General features: G+C 43.7%; 1 protein-coding gene across 1 annotated transcript in view; it reads left to right on the top strand.

The window, feature by feature from the left end:
- The first annotated feature begins 4,645 nt into the window (after positions 1–4,645).
- Positions 4,646–23,969, top strand: part of LOC4348383 (small ribosomal subunit protein uS12) — a 38,670-nt gene continuing 19,346 nt past the window's right edge. Inside the window, exons 1-2 of the mRNA XM_015757836.3 lie at positions 4,646–4,794; positions 4,876–5,002. Coding sequence (XP_015613322.3) covers positions 4,652–4,794; positions 4,876–5,002 — 270 coding nt within the window. The 5' untranslated portion in view covers positions 4,646–4,651. The remainder of the gene's footprint in view (positions 4,795–4,875; positions 5,003–23,969) is intronic.

Raw genomic sequence — 23,969 nt, 5'->3', positions numbered from 1 at the left:
GCTCGTGTTAACATGTGTCTTCACTAGAAGCATTTTCTCTATCTCTTTGCCTTAGTTTGTAATAAGAAGTGTAGCTATGGGCCATGTTTGGTTGATTCGTTTGTTGCGTGTTCTTGGATTCGTAGAGAGTGAGATTGCGGTAGATGTAGGTAATGTGAGCATATTGATGGTCCAGTGCTGGTCAGATTTGACACCGTCAGTGATAAACATATTCATAAGCGATATTAATTCTTTGCTGCTGTGTAATCACCCGTCCCTTGGTTTAAATGCTTGAATCTGAGAACCTATGCATGGTAGCATACAATATTTTTGGTGTTAGGAGCCTGTCAAGAACTTGATCTTAGTTTCTGCCAGTTTTCTTGTTCCAAATTATTTGAAATGGGATTGTGTCTTAATTAACACTGAAGATGGTCGTGTGGTTAACACTGATGATGGTCATGTGGGATTGTTCTGCCGCAGATGGCTACAGATGATGGTAAAAAAAATTTTTCTACAAATATTTCATTTTGCAGTAGCTTTTTTTTTGAGAATTTAGAGCTTTATTGAACTTAGAAGCATAATACATCAACCAAAGATACATTCTCCATAAAAGGAGAAGATTCCAAAGCTGTCTTAGTCGGACAGTCAGAATGGGAACATAAGTGGGAAATATTTTGACAAACTATTTGATTCAGATTTTGTCTAGATTTATTCCTTGCTTTTTTTGCTAGAAAGTCAGCCATCTTATTAACTTGTCTTGAAATCCATTTGATGTTAAGAGCCTGTGTTCCTGCAAGGGAAATAAGATCTTAAAGTAAAGGGTTTAAGCTCCAATGATGTTCGTAAGAATAATAGTCTTGAACCTGCAAAAGGCTAACTAATTCCTGATTGTCTAAAAGAAGAGTAACATCAATAATATTTAACTTTTGACAAATCAAAATGGCTGTCATGATTGCTGCATGCTCAGCTTGTAATGGAGAGGAGAAGAAATTAGAAGCAGCTTGAATAAATAGGGCTTTATGAGTATCAGAGTTATGGATGAAGATTCCAATACCAGTATTACCATCCTGCCAGGAGGCATCAGTATAACAGCGAATTACTGAAGCAGAATTGAGAGAAGTCCAGCTGTTAACATCATGATTTTGAGATTCATGATCTTCATCAATAGTATCAAGACAGGAAATAAAGTTTGAAGACATGATTTGAGCTGCAAAATTAACCTGAATGGGTTCCCAGTTTTTCTTTTTAAAGTAGAAGTCATTTCTAGCTTTCCAAATCATCCAAAGAAGAATAGAAGCTTTTTAAAGGCTTAATTCAGAGTTGTTTGTAGCTAGAACATAGGCTAAGATATCACTGATGTTTTGCATGGATGCAATGATGATTGTATCTAAATGAAATTCAGACAGTTTCCAAACCAGATTTGCAAAAGCACATTGAAAAAACAGATGAGCACAAGATTCAGACAAACTACAACGAGAGCAGGAGTTTGAAATAGTAGGAATTCTGAAGTTCAAATTTTTTGCAGTTGCAAGAGCATTTCTGAGAAGTCTCCAAATAAAGGTTTTAACTTTTGGAGGAATAAATTTGCATTTCCAAGTTTTCTTTAAAAGGTTTAATTGCAAATTTGAAATATTAGCAGCAGGTAACATAGAGTTGGTTGATAAGACTTTATAAGCACTTTGAGAAGTACAAATACCTTTTGAGTTATGAATCCAGTAAAGTTTGTCATCAGTATTAGAATGCACAATTGGAGTTTTTAAAATTTCATTTGAAACTTGGGGATCAAAGATTTGAGACACTTTGGAAATATCCTATTCTTTCCTATCATTCCAGAGATGAGAAACTTTTGTAGGTAAATAAAGAGTCATTGCAGAATCAGTAATATGATTAGGAAGGGATTTCCAAACAGAACACCAAGGTTGATTCCAGATTGAGATATCACCTTGAGAAAGTTGCCATATGATAGAATTATCCAAAAGATGTCTAATTTTCAGAATAGAACTCCAAAAAGTAGATTTAGGAATTTTTGTTAAAGCTTTCCAAAAGGAGCCCTGAGGGAAATACTTTTCTTTTAGGATCTTAGAAACCAAGTTATTTGGATTTTCAATAATTCTCCAAGCACATTGAATAAGAAGACTTTTTTTAACAGTTAGTAAATATCTGATTCCCAAACCTCCTTGATCAAAAGGTTTACAAATGTCAGACCAAGATTTCCAACAAATACCTTTTTTACTGTCTTCATCATTGGTACCTGTCCACCAGAATTTCCTGATAATGGCAGTTAATTTATATAGAAGTTTTTTGGAGTGTAAAATGGTAGACATATAGAAAATAGGGATGGAAGCAAACACAGATTTTATTAAAGAAAGTCTACCAGCATGGGATAAAGTTTTTGCTTTAATAATTGACAGCCTGGTTTTGAATTTTTCAATGATAAAGTTGTAGCCAGAGTTTCTGGCTTTAGTATTTAGAATGAGAGGATGACCAAGATGTTTGGAATTGTTGTTCATTAAGGAGACAGGGAAAATGGATAAAATATCTTGAGTGACACTGATAGGATAGGAGTATGAGAGCTGAACAGAATAGAAGATTTATTCCAACCTGGAGTTTGACCTGATTGATGGCAAAAAAATTGAATAATTTGGAAGATGCTTCTAGCTTCTTCAGGAGTGGCTTGACCTACAATCATAAGATCGTCAGCATACATTGAAGAGTGAATAATGGTACCATTTGGAGTTAAAGAAGCTCCTTTGACTTGACCTGTTTGAATTGCATTAGATATCATTTCAAATAGTTCATTTAATGCAAGAATAAATAAATAAGGAGATAAAGGACAACCTTGTCGTATTCCTCTTTCAGCTGAAAAGTGACCATATGACTGGCCGTTAAGATTGACAGAGAAGTTTGCCGAATTAATGCAAGCAAGGACAAGATTTATAAAATGACCATGAAACCCTTTACGACGAAGAGCCTTCTCAATAAAGTTCCATTCTAGACGATCAAAGGCTTTTGCAAGATCAAGTTTCAGCAGAAAAGCATTTTACTTAAAAGATTTTAAATTGAAAGAGTGAACTATTTCTTGGGCAATAATAAGATTATTTGCAATGCGACGACCTTTTATAAAAGCTTGTTGAGAATCTGAAATTAAATCAGGAAGAACACTTTTAATATGATCGGCCAAAGATTTAGAAATGATTTTATAAGAAACATTGCAAAGACTGATTGGCCTAAAATCAGCAGGAGAAGTAGGATAATTTTTTTTAGGAATAAGAGTAATATTAGTATCATTCATACCTTTTGGAAATTGGCCTGAAACATAAAAGTCTTGAACCGTTTGAGTGATGTCAGATTTAATCCAAGGCCAAGAAACTCTATAAAAACCAACATTAAGGCCATCAGGTCCAGGAGACCGATTAGATTGTGTTGCTTGTAGTACACTGTACCATTAAATTTCACTTCTCTTGATTTGTGGGCATTTTGCAGGGAATGTTCCATTTGCCACGTTATGTGCTCTTAGCTTTAGAATGAGTGTTGGGGCATTAGCAATGCGTCCTGTTTTTCCGAGGAGCCTAAACAGCCACGTACAGAAAACAGCGAAGCTCCTCCTCTCCACAATGCGGCATGGATTCAGGTGGACCCCACCAAACATTTTCCTATGCGAGCCCCATCACTAAAATTACTTTTTTCGGCGAGCTTCTCCCCCTTCTCTCTTTGTAATTACCTTTTTTTCGGTGAGCTTCTCCCCCTTCTCTCTTTGTGTCATGCTTTCTCACGTGCAGATGCTGAGATGCGATTGAAAAAGCTGTTTTCTTCTGACGAGGCTCTCGGACACGCGAAGCTAGTGAAGACATGGGCCCCACCTCCTTTTCTTCTCCACGTATACAATCAGTCTAGTTGGAGAGTTGAGGCCAAATGCCATGTAGATGCATTGTGAATGACCTTATATTCTTGTTATCTATAGCATCTTAAAAAGACAGCAACCGTAGTGTCCGTTTCCGCGACTGCCAGACTAGGCCCGCATTGTCAGTGGGAGAGGGAGCGGATCAGGCCACGCGCGTGTGAGGTAGATAGGCGGTGGGATATGTGCGGCCTGCGGGGAAGGAGGGGGTGCCAGATCGGAGTGGGAGAGAGAGAGAGAGAGTAGAGGAAACAAGAGAGAAGTGGGAGAGTGACGGAGAGCTCCTGATCACCAAGCGGGCGCTGGATCAGCCCCTCCCGTCGCCGTCACTGATGGATCCATGCGCGTGGGGAAGGCAAAGAGGCGGCGGGATCTATCGACGAGAAGGGGGATAGATGAGGGCGGGCGCACCAACTGCTGGAAGACGGCCACGTCAGCACCGTCGTTGGCGCGCGCTACGGCGGTGCGGGTGCTGGCCACGGACCCAGATCCAAGCGGCGTGGCGTGTGTGCGATGTGATGTGAACGGGGAACGAGTGCGGGCGTGGTCGTGTGGGGCAGTGAGTGGACCGGGGTTAGAGTTAGCAATCAGGGTTAGGCATGATGATGGGCTGCTGGGCTGTTCGTGGGCTTCTATGCCTTGTGCAAAGATCATGTGGCCAAAAAAACGTCAAATGCCAGGAAAAAAATCACGCGGGAGATGTTTGGCAAAATCGTAAGACGTAGCATTTGTCTTAAGTTGGTCCTGAAATTTCATTGCAAGAAAACATGTGGTATGGGAGCTGGGCGCAAGCTCAAGACCCACCGCAGGAACCAAAGATGGGCCGACAAGGCATACAAGAAGAGCCACTTGGGCAATGAGTGGAAGAAACCCTTTGCTGGATCATCTCATGCCAAGGGCATTGTTTTGGAGAAGATGTACGCCTGGACAACACTCATGCTCAATTTTATTACTCATGCTTTCTTAACTTGAACTAGTTTCCATCTGTTTCATTATAGTGGTATTGAGGCCAAGCAGCCAAACTCTGCCATCTGTAAGTGTGCTCGTGTTCAGCTGGTGAAGAATGGGAAGAAGATTGCTGCCTTTGTGCCGAATGACGGTTGCTTGAACTTCATCAAGGAAAATGTATGTGTTTCTTTTTTTTAGAAGGGTATTTCTTTAACCGGCCTCTACATCCAACTGGATATATGCAGCCTTTTTAATTTTAGAAACATAGCTTATCAAATAGGGAATTTAGCCCTCAAATAATCCAATCTGAAAGTCGATCCTATGGAGATTTAAACTTAGGACCTTGGGGTGCTACTCAGGTCACTGCAACCACTAGGCTACATGCCCTTTCAAAAATGTATGTGTTTCATGATCACCACTCACTGAAATAGTTTATCTAAAATGGCATTTCATGGATTTTCTCTTACATATTTTAGGCATTGAACATGCAGACTAATAATCAAGTCAAAACTCGTCGGCCCTGCGACCACTGTGCCGATGCATGAGGCCCTTGAGTCACTCCTTGTGCCGCCACCTGCCACCTCCTTGCCGCCCGTCACATTGACGCCTGGGACCGCCGTACAAACGCCTGCTACTAACGCGTCGTGGCCTGGGAGCCCTGCACCGCCGCTTGGGAGCAGCCGCCTGGGACCGCCGCACGAACGCTTGCTGCCGCCACGCCACTGCCTAGGACCGCTGCGCCACCACCTAGGGGCCCGTGCCGCCGCCTGGGACAGCCGCGCCTGCGAACGACGCGCTGCCGCCCGAGGGCCCTGCGCCGTCGCCTGGGAGCGCCACCTCACTGCCGTCGCCTGGGACCGCTGTGCCGCCGCTTAGGACCGCCGCGCTTGCGGCCGACGCGTCGCTGCCTGGGGACCCCGCGACGCCACCTGGGAGCCCCGTGCCGCCATCTGGGAGCGCCGCCTCGTCGCCGTCGTTTGGGAGCCCCACGCCGTCGCCTGGGACCGCCACGCGTCCGCTTGGCGGCCATCTCGCCGCCGCCTGGGAGCGGCCGTCTCACCGCCTGGGACCGCCGCACGAACGCTTGCTGCCGACGCACTGCCGCTTGGGAGCCCCGCGCCGCCGCCTGGGGGGCCCACGTTGCCGCCGCCTGTGAGCGCCGCCTCGCAATTGTCGCCTATCGGGAGTTGGATTGGGTTAGTATAATTTGGAGTGAGGGCAATTTGGTTATTTTTGTAAATTTTTTTTGTTCTAACAGTGTGGACTAACGGTGTGATGGCATTTTCAAAAGAAATAGGCTTGTATGACGGTATTTTCAGAAAGTTGCGTATGTCGATGGCATTTATGGGATTAGAGTGCTTGTCGATGGTATTTCATAGATTTTCTCATGATTTTGTTTCAAATGTCAGACGGGATAGTAAACACCGTTACGTTGCACTTGAATACTTTCCTTCGATTGGAAACACTATTAGACTATTAGTAAATATATACGGAGTCCGAAGCTAGCGATTAATCCACGCGTGCATGCTAAGCTAATTAATTAATCACTCCGACTCCGATTCGTAATCCGACACGAATGAAGGAATTAGCGCTATATAGGTATGTATACAGTGCAACGGCGTTGCCCTGTCTTTCATCATCGACCGGTGAATCGCGATTCTTCATCTGAATCCTCACTTGTCGCCGTAGCTCTCAGCTCGAGCAGATTGAGAGGTCGCGATGGATCAGGAGGTGATCATGGCGACGCCACCGCTGCCGCCGCCGCCTCGCGCGAGGTGCATCGTCCGCCTCAAGCTGCCGCCGGCATGGACGCCGGAGGAGGACGCGCGGCTGCAGCGCCTCGCCAAGGAGAACGGCTTCCGCCGCTGGAGCCGGGTCGCCAGGAGCATGCCACGCCGCTCCGCTAGGTCGTGCCGCGACAGGTGGCGCCACCACCTCGCCCGCGCGACGTCTACCACCGCCCCTTCACCGCCCGCGACGACGACGAGCTCCTGCGCCTCCACTACCGCCTCGGCGACCGCTGGAAGGAGATTGGCCGGGCCGTTTACGGCCGCACATCGCGCGTCATGAAGCACCGCTGGAGGGAGCTCCGGCGCGGCGGCTTCCTCGCTGCTGCCGCAAGGAAGGAGCTGGCGGCGCTCGACATGGCGGACGACATGGTGGAAACTAGCGAAGTGGAGGAGCCAGCTGATCAGTCGCTGCCGTCGCTAGAGTTGCAGCGCAGTACCCTTGCGGACACTCTTGCCTCGAGCTTCGGTTCTTGAAGCCTTGCCACTGACCACGTGATGGATCCCCTGGCCGGCAGCCTCGCGCTAGGGTTCGCGTGCATGGCAGTTTGATGAAATCTAGCTACTGGCCTATTTTGTACTCTGTAATGATTTTCCTTGTTTTAGCTGTACAACCTTTTAGTTGGTCATGTACTGATGTACAAACAATATTAATTCCAATCATCTGGTCATGACGATTATGTTGTTTTACAATAATATTCATATAATGGTATGGCAATAAGGCATTAATATGAGTATATGACTATTTTTGTGTAACCTATTACCTTAAACGCAATGTAATATGCATGTCTCGTGCGAGGTGCGATATAACAGCAAGAGGAAAGTATGATTAATGCAAAATTGAGTTGTGTAGCAATTTTTTCTGAATTAAATGACAAATGGGCTAGATTAGCTAGCTTACTCCCATTTTGTATTCTATCTCTGATACATCCTGGAGCTATACATATAAACAGGAATAGGACTATTCCGTTGATCTCAGGGGTCAGAACTTATATAAGAATCTCTCTATCCCATGTCCCTATTCTCATCTCATGTATACCCTAGTACCAATATATCCTATACTCCTAAATCTCCTTATTCCAATCTTACCTATACTACTAAAGACCTAAACTATCTCCCTATTCCAATCTTGCGTATACCATAGTGTCAACATTTCCTATATTCCATTTTCATGTATAACCTTTCGACAATAATGGCACCCAAAGCGCATCCCCTCTCGAATGCGTACTGCTCACTTTGATGAATTTCAAATAAATTCAAAAAATAAGTTTGAAAAAAAAGAAAATACCAATTCTTTACTATTATAAAAATTGAAGATGTTTTTACCGGTACTTTGGTACGTCATCCTTGGTTGCCTCGCCTCGTCAAGGAGAACGGCTTCCGCCGCTGGAGTAGGGTCGCCAGGATCATGCCACGCCGCTCTGCAAGGTTGTGCCGTGACAGGTGGTGCCACCACCTCGCTCGCGACGTCTACCACCGCCCCTTCACTGCCCGTGACGACGACGAGCTCCTACGCCTCCACTACCGCCTGGGCGACTGCTGGAAGAAGATTGGCCACGCTGTCTACGGCCGGACCTCGCGAGTCATGAATCACCGCTGGAGGGAGCTCCGGCGCAGCGGCTTCCTCGCTGCTGCTGCAAGGACGGAGCAGAAGCTCGACATGGCGGACGATATGGTGGAAAGCGAAGTGGAGGAATCAGATCAGTCGCTGCCCACTACTAGGAAAAGCATTATCGCAACCGGCCGAAAAGGGTCTTTGCAGGCGGGGCAGCCGTCCGCCTGTAAGCCAACGACTGTGAAGATCGCCGATCTTCGCAGGCGGGGCGGCCGTCCGCCTGCGAAGATAATTTTCGCAGGCGGACGTTGGCTAGTCCGGTCCGCTTGCGAAAAGAAGAATCGGCCGCCTACAAAAAAAAAACTTCCGCCTGCGAAGATAGGTAGAAAATATTGAAATTTAATAATAATTTGCCCGTAAATTACTTTTAAATTATTGAATAAAAATTCTTGGAGGTAGATTATTATGTACATATATTGGAAGATTATCAAGCATTTGGTACTGATAAATGTACATATATTACATTACTCAAAAGTGTTGCCAAAATATATATATTACAATATTTTTTTACATTGTCACTTCAAATACGCCATCTATTTAATACATTATGGCATAGCATTGTTCCACTCCCGAAGATCCTTGAATTCATCACTTGTGGCTAGGGCACTCTCTTGGTCGAAGAAATCTCCTTTCACATGACAGCACTCATGGTGGATGAAGTGGCACATATCACGTTAGACATTTTTGATGCCTGTATCGTCAAAACTTGTTCGACATTCTAATCTTGGCAACTGCATGCATTGAAGATAAACAATATATTAGTATCATAAATATGTGAAGCTGTCTAGCACATAGTATAGAGACTTACATCCTCCGCGTTAATCCTGTACCTTCCATTAACTCTAAGGAATTCGCAAGCGTAATACCCGCAAAGGACCGTTCCTCGCGGTTGCTTGTGACACTTCAGGACATATCATAAAAGAATAGTTAAAATTTGCAATTAGTGAAACAATTGGTAGCGGGTGGAAGGTCGGAGAAGCCAGTCTTCAGTGGTGCTTCCATGGCAGTTACATTAAGTGAGTGGAATATTACCGGTCAATAGGTACGTACTAGCAGCTTCTCCCTTGTTCGGGTTTGTTCTCCACCCTTGAACTTGTAGTACTGGTACGCACTATATGGATGTTGTACCGTTTCATATTAAGGAGGATATTTATTTATAATACATTCATATAAAAATGCAAGAGTCATAATCACTTACTACTGTAAGATTGTTAGAAATTCTTTGTATGATTGGTGTTTGTAATTGAGAGGGTCCAAGACTACCACGGTTCCGTCTTTAGGGTGGATGAGTAAACAGATATAATGATCGCTACATATTAACAACAGCATAGTTAGTTAGTACCAGCTAAAATAAGACATATGTGCAGAAGATAAATGTACCGGACTTACTTAAAATTATAAGCGGCCATGACGACTCTCTTATTTTGAAAGTGCAAGAAGGCTCGTCCAATGTACTGTGTGACAGTAATCAATTTCTCCTTGTGCAAGCCCTTCTTATATTCAGCTATCTCTTTTGGATTCATGCCCTTCAGTTGGTCATACCCTGGTGCTAGCCTCACGGTATGTTGTGTTTGGCAGATCCGAGTTGGATTCAAGAAGCCGATAGGTTCTTTTTTCTTCTTAGCATCCATGTATTGCATCCTGCAGAAGAAGTTTGTTAGTAACAATCACATGGATTTGTATTGTACATATTTTTCATATAATTAATTAAAACTCATACTCACATGCACCAAACACCGACGTAGTTGACGTCCATCTTATCCCGACGATATATGGTGTGGAGATATGAGAAATCTAGCCATACGTAACCTTCTTCACCGAAACAATCTGCCAGCGATCGAGCTGTTATATTGCCCAAGCCTTTCTTGCTGGCCTCCATGTAGAAGGTATGTAACCTTTTCATCTCCCATGGTCCTTCGTTCAGTGCCCATTCCGGCAAGAGTGCTTTCCCATGTTCGTACTTTTCCGGGCAATCATTGGTTGCGAAGTATGTTGGCCCGGCTAGTTCAGCGGCCTTCTGGGGGTCATCATCTCTGAGCTTGGCACGTTCCTTACCCCTCTGAAGACAGTTACCATGAACTTCTCCTTGTTCTTATCTTTGGACTTGGAGTTGTGGCTCCTAACCGCTCTAGGCACCTCTGAACTGGTAGTGGCCTTCTCAGGGACCGTGGTCTCTTGCACCTCGGGGTCTTTCGTAGGAGAAGGGTCTTCAAATATTTCTGGCTCTGTACCGTCCCATTCGAATCGTGGTACTTCTTCTATTTCTGACCCGACTGATGCCACAAATTGCACCTCTGGTTCTGCCACTGTAATCTCCATGGGCACATTCGGCACTGGAATCTCCATGGCTGCCTCCAGCACTGCAATCTCTGGTGGCACTTCCGGCACTGGATTTTCCTTTTACATCTCGGGTTCCTCCGCCTTATCAGTCACCTTCCTCTTAGGAGGTCTCGGAGGTTTTCCCAACCCCGGTTTTGGCACCACAGGTTTTCGCGTGGCGTCGGTGCCCAATCCAAAAGGATATGTCATTCTTGTGCTAGAGAATTACAAGATCGACCGCATCCCCAAGTATGGATACACCATCTGCAGTCGGGAAGTCAATGTCGTAGGACTCAAACCCTTCGTGGACCACTTGCGGCTGCACCTTGGCATACGCATTGGGTATGAACTCTTCATTATATGTTCTCCTAGGGATAGCAATGGCCGTAGCAGCCTCAAGAGTTTTCCCGGAGCGTCCAATGGGAACGTGCAATCTGCAGGGTGTATTCTCTTTGAGGTCATCGAAGGGGTAATCTGGCTCAGGTTCTTTGGTTTCGGGGCGAGGCAAAAGCATGTGCTTGACGCAGAAATCCATCATTTGCCTTTCAAACTCCGCAGCCCCTTCTCTCTAAGTTTATCCTTATACGCTTCACGCTTCTTGTGGGGGTCATGTTTGAACCCTTCCTTCCAACTCATCTAGCTTGACACACCTCGAACCCTTCCCCCATGCTCAGGAGTACCCAGCGCCGTACTTAGCACATCTTTCTCCCTCTTAGGCTTGAAAAATCCTTTCTTCTGTGAACTGGATAAATTCTCTATTTTATCGGCAACGCTCTGCAGCTCCGGATCTTCAAACGATACTTTGCCTTCATCCGTGATCTTCGGAGTTCTAGCTCTTACCCAGTTCTTTGATCTCTGTGTCCATTCCTCCATTAGTACTGGTTGCCCCTTCTTCCTCATTTCCTCCTCTTTTGTCCACTGCTCCACCTTTGGTGCGTATCCCGCGGAGCCTAAGCGATGAGGAAATTTGTTCTTCTTGGCCAACTTTGCATACTTTTGGCTCCTTTGAATTTCTTCTGGGGAGTTCTTCAACATCAGAAAGTTGTCCCATTGATTCGGGGTTATGTTGGCATACGTCAAAAACAGTGTGCGTCCCGTCTTCACAAATTTCTTGTTCAAGGTGGTTTTCCAACCACGCCAAGACTTGGCCATTGTTTGCAGTGCACAATTCCTCACTGCTGCCTCTAATCCATCCGGGAACTGGAAGATTTTCTTCAACTCTTTTCATAGGACTTCCTTATCCCCATTCGATACATGATCCCAGTCCTTGACCGTGATGGGGATCTTTTCCCTTACTATTATGCCACACTGTGAACTGAATTTCGCACATGCCGTCTTAGGGGCGAGCGGCTCTCCTTTTGGCGAAACATGAGTAACAATATGGAACCCTTCATCCTTTCTATTCACGCTTCTCTCACCCTTCCTTTTCTTCGCCTTTGCTGACCGTTCGCTTTCTTTGAGCCGGTTGTGTTAGCTGGTACCTCGTCGTCTTTCGACGGAACTTTTTTCTTCGGCTGCCGTTTTGATCGCCGTGGCGCCGTTTCCTACGAGAAGGTATACATGAAAGTCACGGTGAACAGTTTACATATTAAGTTTACTTACCCCTTCTTTAGGGGGAATGTAATCCTTGTCGCCTTCTTCACCGTCGCCCTTTTTCCTTCTCTTCGGGCTTGGGCTTGGACAAGGATCGCTTGGCGACGAGTACTCATCGTCTTCGTCAGCTACGTCGCTATCGGAACTATCTTCCGGTGGGACCGTTGGTTCCGGAGCAACCACAGCAGCAAGGGACTGCTCTTGCTCCCCTAAACCTTTCTCTTTAGTCCCTTTAGTACTATCGGCCATCGTTTCAAACCTCTAACATAAAAAAAATGTTATCCTCCACATTTTAAATTACTCAAATTAGTACAAACAAATTTGTACAAAAATAAACTGTATATTAACAAAATGTCATATGAACAAATTTAAATTCTCTGAGATTCCCATATTAACACGTAGCGAAAATAGATATGTTATTAATTAGTACTTACTGTTATGCTAAATTAATTAGTACAAACAAATTTAAATTGCAAAATGTTATTAATTAGTACTTACTATTATGCTAAATTAATTAGGACAAAAAAATTTAAATTGCGAAATTAATTACTACTTACTATTATGCTAGAATAGATATGTTATTAATTAGTACTTATGCTATTAATCAGTACTTAATATTATGCTAAATTAATTAGTACAAACAAATTTAAATTGCGAAATATTATTAATTAGTACTTACTATTATGCTAAATTAATTAGTACAAACAAATTTGTACAAAATTTGATATGTTATTATCAAGTAGTGCACTAATTAACAATTACATTTCCTTGACATGTTGTTTAAAAAAAAATAAAAAGGCAAACATATCCTCCATATTTTTTTTAAAAAAATGTTAATATACCCTCCCACATGTTATTAAAAAAATTTGACAAATACACATATCTTGCAAAATTTAACATACCCTCCCAATTTCATTCACATATCACCCACATTCCCAAATTCACATTCACAATCATTCACATATCACCCACCCCTCATTCCCATTCACACCCACATGCACACACATATATACCCCCTCACACCCACATGCACACACATATAAAAAGAAACACCCACATTCACACACGTCCGTGGACGACGAACGGCCGACGACGAGCTTCGGTCGTGGACGACGAAGGAAGGGTCGACGACGATGTTCGGCCGTGGACGATGACCGGCCGATGAAGCCGTTCGGCCGAGGACGTCTTCGCTCGTGGACGACGAAAGGCCGATGAAGCCGCTCGTGGACGACTGCGAGAGAGAGAAAGAGAGAGATGGCGGCGGCGGCTGTGGAGCGGCCGGCGGTGGTGGAGTGGTCGGCAGCACGGTGGAGGGGCCGGGGGGGGGGGGGGAAGTGGCCGGCGGCGATGGACGGTGCCGGCGGTGGAGCGCTAGCTCGCGCGCGCGCGGTGGACGGCAGTGGCGGTGGTGGAGCGGTGGAGCGGCGGTCGGTGGAGCTCGGCGGTGGAGCGGTAGGCGGTGGCGATGCGGCCGGCTACGGGAGCGGGCGGCGGTGGAGCTGGATCGACGGCCGGTGGCGCGGTGTAGCGTGCAGCCGGCGCGAGCTCGAAGGCAGGCGGCGCGCAGAGGACGACGGTCGGCGGCGTCGGAGGACGACGGTCGGATGGTGAAGGTCGCAGGCGGGTGGCGGCGAAGGACGGCGGAGGCGAAAAAATTTGGCAGCCTGACGGCGCCAAAATTTCTAGGGTTCCCGCCTGGACTTAGAAATTTTGGCGCCGCGGGCTTGCCCTTATATAGGGAAAGGATCTTCGCAGGCGGACGGTCCGCCTGCGAAGATTTTTACAAGGATGACTCTATTTATTTCAGAATTATTTTAAAATTATTTTTGTGATTTGAACATGTCTACAGTAGTTGTAATAAAAAAGGTAATTGTACATACAAGTAGATAAACCTTAGTATTACTACTTTTCAAATGTAAATATTACTTAAATGTTTCAAACATTAATATTACTACTTTAAAAAACATATAGTAGCAATTTTATATGTGCACTTACCATTGATTGAAATCTTTTTAAAATAAGTTTTCAAACAATGGTAAGTGAACATAACAAAATGCTACTAAAATTTTAAACCTCTTTTAAAAAAACTTTTAAAAAATAAAAAACTGTAAATGTTACCCTACAAATGGTAATTGCACATAAAAATTAGTACAAACTAATATGCAAAATGTTGAGTGCAATTGTATAAAAATTAGTACAAACTAATATGCAAAATGTTGAGTACAATTGTTCGTCAATTTGCGATATGATCACACATCACCTAACATACCACCATTACATAACTACTAACTTCTTAGATGCTTACATGCGACTCAACAATCATTACCCTTTAACATTTTTCCCCACACCGTCCATGCGCATGTAAGGCTTCACGGTCTTCTGAGTAGATGTCTCGACATTCTTAATCTTCTGTACAAACTGACTATAAAGTGGCATACTATCTTATTGATTGTAATCTACGACATCTTCAACCCCATCCACTCCCAATATCTTTTGTTTCCCGGGTAGCACTATATCTTTCTTCAAATTTGATGGGTCTTTCACATAAAACACTTGTGCCACGCGATTGGCGAGTACCCAAGGGTCATCCTTGTGACCCACACTCGCCAGGTCAACAACAGTAAGACCGAACTTATCAACATTGACCCCGTTCGGGTATTTTACCCACTGGCACTTAAATATGGGGAATTGCATTGTATGCCCATAGTCGATTTACCATATTTCTTCAATAAACCCGAAGTATGATTGTTTTTCCCCGGCTTCATCAATTGCCTCCACACGGACACCGCTGTTTTGTGTATAGGTCTTATTATCTTGGGCTCTTGTACTAAACGAGTATCCATTAATGTCATATCCCTACCAAGAATTTACTGTAGTTGATGGACCACAAGCCAACCGCTTCATAGTTATTTCATCGGTAGTTTGTCCCTCAGGTAAATCTAGGTCTCGCAACCAATCTATGAAGAGACGCTTGTGTTCTTTCATTATCCACTCGGTGGTGCGACCCTTATTGTTAGCTCGTATTTGTTCGATATGTTGATCGATGTACGGCTCAACGATAGCAAACTGATGAAGCACGCTGAAGTGAGCTTCTTGGAATGATTTGTGACCATGGGTGACGAATCTCTTCTTTCCTATCGTTCCCCTGCCACTCAATCTGCCCTCGTGTCGGGGCACAGGTACTCCAATTGCATATCCATCTTTAAGGTAATCAATACAGCACTCGACAACCTCTTCAGTACTATAACCCTCAACCATTGATCCCTCTGGATGTGCACGATTTCGGACGTAACCCTTCAAAACCGCCATGTAACGCTCGTATGACCACATTTGATGGAGGTACAATGGGCCAAGCGCAACCATCTGCGGCACTATGTGAACAATGAGGTGCTCCATCATATCAAAAAATGACGGAGGGAAACACATCTCAAGTTGGCACTGTGTCTCATGTGCGAATGTACGGAGATTTCCTAACTCTTCGAGACTAATGACCTTCTGCAACACTGCGTTGAAAAAGTAGCACAACCTTGTGATAGTAACCTTTAAATGCTCCGGTTTTATGGCCCTTATTGCAATTTCAAGAAACACAGTGAGCAAGACATGACAGTCGTGTGAATTATAACCAGATACCGACAAATCTTTCATGGAAACTAGTCGACTGACTCTGACATCACGGAGTGAGTTGCAAAATGACTTCTTCTCCTCAGGTGTCAGTGTGAAACAGGCTGGTGGAAGATATACTTTGTCATTCTTCTCTCCTTCTTGAGGGTGTAACTCTTCCCTGATTCCCATCTCGACTAGGTCCATCCTTGATTGCAGACCATCTTTAGTCTTCTTTGGCATGTCCAACAATGTTCTAATTATGTTGTCAAACACATTCTTCTCTAGATGCATGACGTCTATGGCATGCCGAACTTCCAGATCTTTCCAGTATGGGAGGTACTTAAAAAATATGGAATGCTTCTTGAATGGGGGAGGGAGTTTATCATCTGGCTTCGAACTATCATCTTGCTTCTTACTATCCCCTTGTTTCATATTCTTTTCGGGTTTCTTGCGCTTTGTTCCCTTTGATGGTTTCTTAGTCACTTTTCCAAACTCGCAAACAATTTTCTGTCATTGCACACACCTTTTCTCCCGATGTAGGTTTTGGTGCAGGATTAGTCTCTTCAGTGCCATCGAACTCCGCCTTCATCTTGTGGTACTTGTGATTTGTGCGTAGGAACCGCCGGTGCCGCATGTACACAAGCTTGTTGGAACCCGGGAGATACCTATAGTACGTTCCATTCAAGTAGATTACACATCCTGTTTTACCTTTAATTTGACCTGAAACTGAAAACATTACTGGATAATCGTTAATGGTCACGAAGATGATGGCCTTCACTGTGAAGTATTCCCTTAAGTACTCATCTCACACTTTCAATCCCTCTTTCCATAAATCAGCCATATCTTCCAACAATGGTTCAAGAAATACGTTAATATCAATACCAGGCTGACGGGGTCCCTGTATGAGGATACAGAGTAGTACGTATTTTCGCTTTTGACAAAGCCAGGTAGGAAGATTATACATGGTGAGAAGCACTGGCCAAGTACTATGTGAGCTGCTCATGTCTCCAAAAGGATTAACTCCATCAGTACTCAGGGCAAATCTAATGTTCCGTGGGTCTTTAGGAAACTCTCTATACTGAGCATCAAAGTTTATCCACTGACGAGCATCTGTCGGGTGTCGAATCATCCCATCCTTCTTGCGCCCTTCTTCATGCCAGCGCATTAGTTCCGCATCTCGCGGGTTTGAGTATATCCGTTTAATGTGGTCTTTGACAGGAAGGTACCACATCACAAGCTGCGGGATTTTTCTCTGTCGTCCCTCAGTTGTATCAGACGGTTCTAGGCCATTATTGCTATTCGATTTGTACCGGCTAGCACCACATGTTGGACATTCATCTAAAGAAGCGTACTCTTTCCTGTACAGTATGCAGTGATTTACGCACACATGAATCTTTTCCACACCAAGTGAAAGGGGACATATGAGTTTCTTTGCTTGATATGTGCTGGATGGTAGTGAGTTAGGCCTCGGGAGCATTTTCTACAGAAGTTATAACAGACTGTCGAAACTAGTATCAGACCATCCATGTATCGCCTTCAACCTCATAAGTTCGAGAACTTACCGTAGTGTTGTGAACTCACTGTCACAGCCCTTCGACTCATTGTACAAAACTTTCTTTGTTGCCTTCCGTAAAGCTTCAAAGTTATTTAACCCTCTAGCCGACCCCATCAGCACCTCGGGTTCTGCATGACGTAACATTTCCTGTAGGTCGATTTTGTCCTCAACAGAACCATCGTCACGCACCATGTCTTCAACTTGTGTCGGAACTACATTTTCAGGCCCGTCCACTTGTTCTTCGCCATGACGTGTCCATATTTTGTACTCGTCCATAAATCCACGAGTTACTAAGTGCTCCTTTACTTTAAAAGCATCGTTGAAGTCCCAGGCTATTTCATTCTTACAGTCAGCACATTCACAAATTATCTTCCTCATATTGTTCTTTTCAGCGTGTGCCTTGGCAATATCAATAAATTTAGACACTTCGTTTCTATATGGAGACAAAAACCTCGGCCAATGATACATCCATTCCCGACTTTCCATATCTCTAAAAAAATGCACATAAAATTTTGCACAATTAATACCAAATTTGTAGGGTTTACTGAAAAAACTTATCGCTATTCAAAACTAATTAACTAAAGGTTAATTGTAAATTAATAAAAAAACAAAGTTTATTTCAATTTTTTTTACACAGACTTGCCAAATTAGTACATTAGGAAAATCTAACAAAATCATATCATCGGCATATTACAAACTACTATAACTATTTTTTGATTGCACCGAATAAATAGATATTAAAAATTTTATTCTCTCTCTATATATGACAAGATCTAGATCTAGATCTAGAATTAGGAGGTGGATGTGATAGCAAAAATAAAAAAAATTGAGAATTTATGTTACCACATTAAATCACTACAACAAGAGGCATCAAGTATTACACATACATCTAACATCAACATATCAAAAGAAATTAAATTAAAAAACATAGAGCTCTTCCTTCACAATTTTGCATGCATAAATCCATCACAAATTGAGGTCTAAAAGCTTAAAAAATTACATACCTAGTGTGAAAATGAGTAGATCTAAGCACCGTAGAAAAATCCCCCGAAGATTTGAAGTTCAAAACCTCCCCCCTATATTTAAGTCACTTTAGGAGAGAGAAACTTCGGGGAGAATGAATAGGGCTTGGGTAGGAAGAAGACTATATAGGGGCATCTTTGCAGGCAGGCCATATAAGTGGCACCTGTGAAGATCGATCTTCGCAGGCGCACGACGTTTGCCGCCTGCGAACATCGATCTTCGCAGGCGACGCTTATATGGTCCGCCTACAAAGATCGATCTTCGCAGGCGGACCGCGCCCTCCACCCCGGGTACATTTTTTGCCAGTGGGGTTTTGGCTCCGAATTACATGCCCGCCTGCGAAAATTGATACCCTACGACGCCGAAAATGAGTTTTCTAGTAGTGGCCGGCACCAGAGTTGCAGCCCTCTCTTGCGGACGCTTTTGCCTCGAGCTTCGGTTATTGCAGCCTTGCTCACGACCACGCGATGGATCCCCTGGCTGGCAACCTCGCGCTAGGGTTCGCCTGCATGGCAGTTAGACGAAACCTAGCTAGCTACCGGCCAATTTTGTACTGTGTGTTATTATTTTGCAAATTTAGCTGAACAGCTCTCTAGTTGGTCATGTACAAACAATATTAATTTCGTTCATCTGGTCATGACGATCATGTGATTTTACAATATTCATATAATGGTATGGAAATAATACCATTGTTGTTGTTTAACCTAATATATACCTTGAACGCAATGCAACATGTTTCATGCGAGATGCTATATAACAGTAAGAGGAAAGTATGGTTCTGCCCAAATTGATGGCTATATGTGCAAGCATGATTTACAATATACAAAATTGCTAACAGTCATTCGTAAAAATTTAGGATGAATTTCTTTCGATTTAATCCTCGAGTGTTTGGATCCGTGTTGTGCTTCTTCTCGTCCATCTTGGACGAACTGGACCCCACAATCAATTGTGTCAGAAAAGCCATCTTACTCAATGGAAGAAAACTGTACAGGACCTCGGTACTTCTCACGTTTGGAAAGACTCCGTTTATCTACCACCACGTGTGCGCATGAATCTTACAGCACCTATCTTCTACCTCTAGTTCAAGTGCTTAATTCCCCCCCTCTCGTCTCCCCCTCCCTTGTCTACTTCTCATCAGCTGGGGCAGTGCCGCAGTGGAGCCCCATCTCCAGTGTGAAATACGTTCCGCGTGCAGGGATGACGAGCTTGCCTAACTATTTCCCTTTTCTCCTCTGCTATAGATCCAAATTTTGACTGGAGTCTAATGCGCAACGACGATAGCACCAATTACCTCATCTAACAGGGTGGCACGGGATGGAAGACTTACCACGCTCCCTTGCTAGGAACACACTTACTCAGTCGTCTCAATTAGTAGCACACTAGCACCACGTTGCATCCCACGCCACGAGCCCGTGACAGGAAGGACGAGGAGGAGGAAGCAGGGGAGCGGGTTTTCGCATCGGATATGGGGCTCCATCCCAGGAGCAGGAGGAAGCAGTGGTGGAGCACCAGCTTTTTTATTTATAATAATTAAAATCCCTTAAATTAAATTATTAGTAATTAAGAGGAAAGATGAACCAAAGTAATAAGGACGCTACTACAAATAGCGTCCAAACATGGATGCTCCTAGGAGTCGCGTCCAGATGTGAACGCTGATAGTGGAGGGAGCATGTTGCTTTCGCACCAACGCAAGCTTGTCAGCCACTTCCCTGGGAGGTTGCTGCGCGCTGCTGTCTGCCTCAACTCTTGCTGGTGCTGCACAGACACCCGGAGGTCGCTACTGCCGTCCGTCTCGACACCCTAGAGTGCAAAGACTGGAGACCCGATTGAATCTGGGATAGGATTACCACCTATTTCCAGATTGTTTCCTGCCAAAGAACCTATAGGCTGCCAGATCCCTCCGTCTCCCCTACGGAGATCCTAATCACTAAAGGCTGTGTTCGGGAGGAGGAGTTGGGAACCCCTCCTCTCCGATACGCAAAACGGTGTGTGTATTAACGCATGATTAATTAAGTATTAGTTAATTTTTTTTAAAAAATGGATTAATATAATTTTGAAAACAACTTTCGTATAGAAAATTCTTACAAAAGAAACACCGTTAAAAGTTTGAAAAGCGCGCGTGCGGAAAACGAGAGGGATAAGTTAATTGGGAAATCAGGTTGTGCAATTTATTTTAGGGTTATTTGGATTTATGCTACTACAGATATGACAAATTAAAAAAATACAACTACTATTCACGATATCGGTAACGTGCCACTAGAATGGGGAAATTAAAACCGTGTCACTTTGTCGTGTTTTCCATCCACACTTTTCTATCATTCCTGTCAATTTCTATCCTTGCGCACCCTATTACCAGCGCACGAACTCGTCGTCCTCGTCACCACTGCCATTGTGGTCGTCCTTGATGCAGCAACGGGGGATCCCGATCTTTCGATGAGAGGAGGATAAACTTCGATTTAGGGGAGGACACGACGTTGGCGGTCCGACTACAACTACCACAGGGGTGCTGTGCCTTAGCAACCGGTACACCGACTCCACGTTGTTGCTGTTCTTGCCGTGCCATGAACAACCTTGAACCTGCAAGCAATCGAAGAACAAGCAAGAACAAGTTGACAAGGAAACAGCTCACGACACTTGTCAAGTGATGAAACTGAAACAAACCAAAATGGGGTTCTGAATACAAGTATCCGGGTGGTCTAGCCGACACACGCGAGTACAAGGAAGTAGCTGCAGCTAAACTTACATCTAAACAAAACCCAAAGTGCAAAATGGTGGCTGCTAGGAGTTTATATAGGTGGAGGAATGACCAGGAGAGGAGGTGGGAGCAAACCCTAGGTTTTGTGGACCCCTAATGGGCTATAAAGATACAAGGCCCAAGCCCTTTCTGATGTGAAGAACTATTTTCGTCATTCTGAGCAGCCTGGGTCAAATTTGAGGCCACACATAGCTGAAAGTAGACGACGAGATCTTTCCAACAAGTACTCATTTGCCTCGTTTGCCCTCCGGAGTGAAGAGCATTGACTTCATCAAATCAGCGCTGCTAGTGCTGCTTGCGATCTGGTTCCTCTCCCATATTCCTAACAACAAGTAGATCACAACAACCATTTAGTAGCACCCAATTCTAAGAAGAACTTGTATGATTAGCTAGGAATCACTTTACCTGATAATTAAGTTCACGAGCTCGAGCTCTAGTCATTGGTCCTTGCTGTGCAATAGGCATGGTTGTATCATTGGAACGTATGTCCTCATCATCCTCCCCTTCTTGCATTTGAGTTGTCCTCAACTCTAACTCATCTTCTTCTCCTAAATATGGCTTTAAATCTGCAATGTTAAACGTGGGGCTAACCCCAAAATCGGCAGGTAGCTCAAGCTTGTATGCGTTATCATTAATCTTTTGTATTACTTTGAAAGGACCATCAGCTCTAGGTAGCAACTTAGATTTTCTCAAATTAGGGAACCTATTCTTTCTCAAATGCAACCAAACCAAATCACCAGGTTCAAAAGTAACATGTTTCTTTCCTTTGCTCCCAGCAAGTTTATACTTAATATTCATGCGCTCTATGTTCTCCTTAGTGGTCTCATGCCGTTTTAACATCAAATCAGCGCGCTGTTTTGCATCAAAGTTCACTCTCTCTGAAGTTGGGTGGGGCAAAAGATCAATTGGAGCACGGGGCAGAAGGCCATAAACAATCTCAAAAGGGCACTTCTTAGTAGTAGAATGTTGCGAACGATTATAAGCAAACTCAACATGAGGCAAACATTCTTCCCACATTTTTAGTATTCTTTTTCAAAACAGCCCTAAGAATTGTAGATAATGTTCTATTCACCACCTTAGTTTGTCCATCAGTTTGGGGGTGACATGTAGTAGAAAATAAAAGTTTAGTCCCCAACTTAGCCCACAAGGTTCTCCAAAAATGACTAAGGTATTTTGTATCGCGATCAAAAACTATGGTGTTTGGCACTCCATGCAAGCGAACAATCTCACGAAAGAACAAATCAGCAACATGTGTAGCATCATGACTCTTATGACAAGGTATGAAATGCGCCATCTTAGAAAATCTATCTACAACAACAAAGATATTGTCCCTCCCCTTCTTTGTTCTAGGCAGCCCTAAAACAAAGTCCATAGAAATATCCTCCCAAGGCACACTAGGAACAGGCAAAGGCATATACAAACCATGAGGGTTAAGGCGTGACTTAGCTTTTTGGCATGTTGTGCAGCGAGCAACGAACCTCTCCACGTCTCTCCTCATCTTGGGCCAAAAGAAATTATCAGCAAGGATATCCTCCGTCTTCTTCACACCAAAGTGTCCCATCAGCCCTCCACCATGCGCTTCTTGCAATAATAGCATACGCACAGAGCTAGCTGGAATGCATAACTTATTAGCTCTAAACACAAACCCATTGGTGAGAACGAATTTGTTCCAAGTCCTTCCCTCCTTGCAATTCAACAACACATCTTTAAAATCATCATCGTGCGCATATTGCTCTTTTATTGTTTCCAAGCCAAAAATTTTGAAGTCAAGTTGGGATAGCATTGTGTAACGTCTAGACAAAGCATCAGCAATGACATTTTCTTTTCCCTTCTTATGTTTGATGACATATGGAAAAGATTCAATAAATTCAACCCATTTAGCATGCCTATGGTTAAGTTTTGCTTGACTTCGAATGTGTTTTAAAGATTCATGATCAGAGCGTATAACAAATTCTTTGGGCCATAAATAATGCTGCCATGTTTCCAATGTTTGCACTAGAGCAAACAATTTCTTATCATAAGTAGAATAATTCAAACTAGGCCCACTCAATTTCTCGCTGAAATATGCTACAGGTTTGCCTTCTTGTAACAATACACCACCTAATCCAATCTCACTAGCATCACATTCAAGCTCAAAAGTTTTGTTGAAATCAGGAAGTTGGAATAAAGGAGCGTGTGTTAACTTATCTTTCAAAGTGTCGAATGTATTCCTTTGTGCTACAGCCCAAGTGAATGTCACATTTCTCTTGGTAAGCTCATGTAGTGGGGCTGCAATGGTGCTAAAATCCTTCACAAAGCGGCGGTAGAACCCAGCAACTCCTAGAAAGCTTCTCACTTGTGTGATCGTTGTTGGAACCGGCCAGCTATGTATGGCTTCAACCTTGGCTTGATCTACTTCAATTCCCTGCGGAGTCACAACATAGCCAAGAAAAGAGACTCGATCTGTGCAAAATGTGCACTTCTCAAGGTTACCAAATAAACGTGCATCTCGTAGAGCATCAAAAACAGCACGCAAATGACCATGATGATCCTCTATTGATCTGCTATATGTGAGAATGTCATCAAAATATACCACCACAAATCTGCCAATGAAAGCACATAAAACTTCATTCATTAATCTCATGAAAGTACTGGGTGCATTAGTGAGACCAAAGGGCATGACTAACCACTCATATAGGCCGAATTTAGTTTTAAAAGCTGCTTTCCATTCATCTCCTAACTTCATGTGAATCTGGTGGTAACCACTACGCAAATCAATTTTAGAGAACACAAGTGAACCACTCAATTCATCAAGCATATCATCTAGCCTAGGGATAGGATGACGATATCTGATTATGATGTTGTCAATTGCTCTACAATCCACACACATGCGCCATGAGCCATCTTTCTTAGGA

Source organism: Oryza sativa, chromosome 10 (genome assembly GCF_034140825.1).
Source record: "Oryza sativa Japonica Group chromosome 10, ASM3414082v1".
NCBI classification, from domain to species: domain Eukaryota; kingdom Viridiplantae; phylum Streptophyta; class Magnoliopsida; order Poales; family Poaceae; genus Oryza; species Oryza sativa.
The sequence above is the reverse complement of the archived record's forward strand: the minus strand, read 5'-3'. Positions and strand labels throughout refer to the sequence as shown.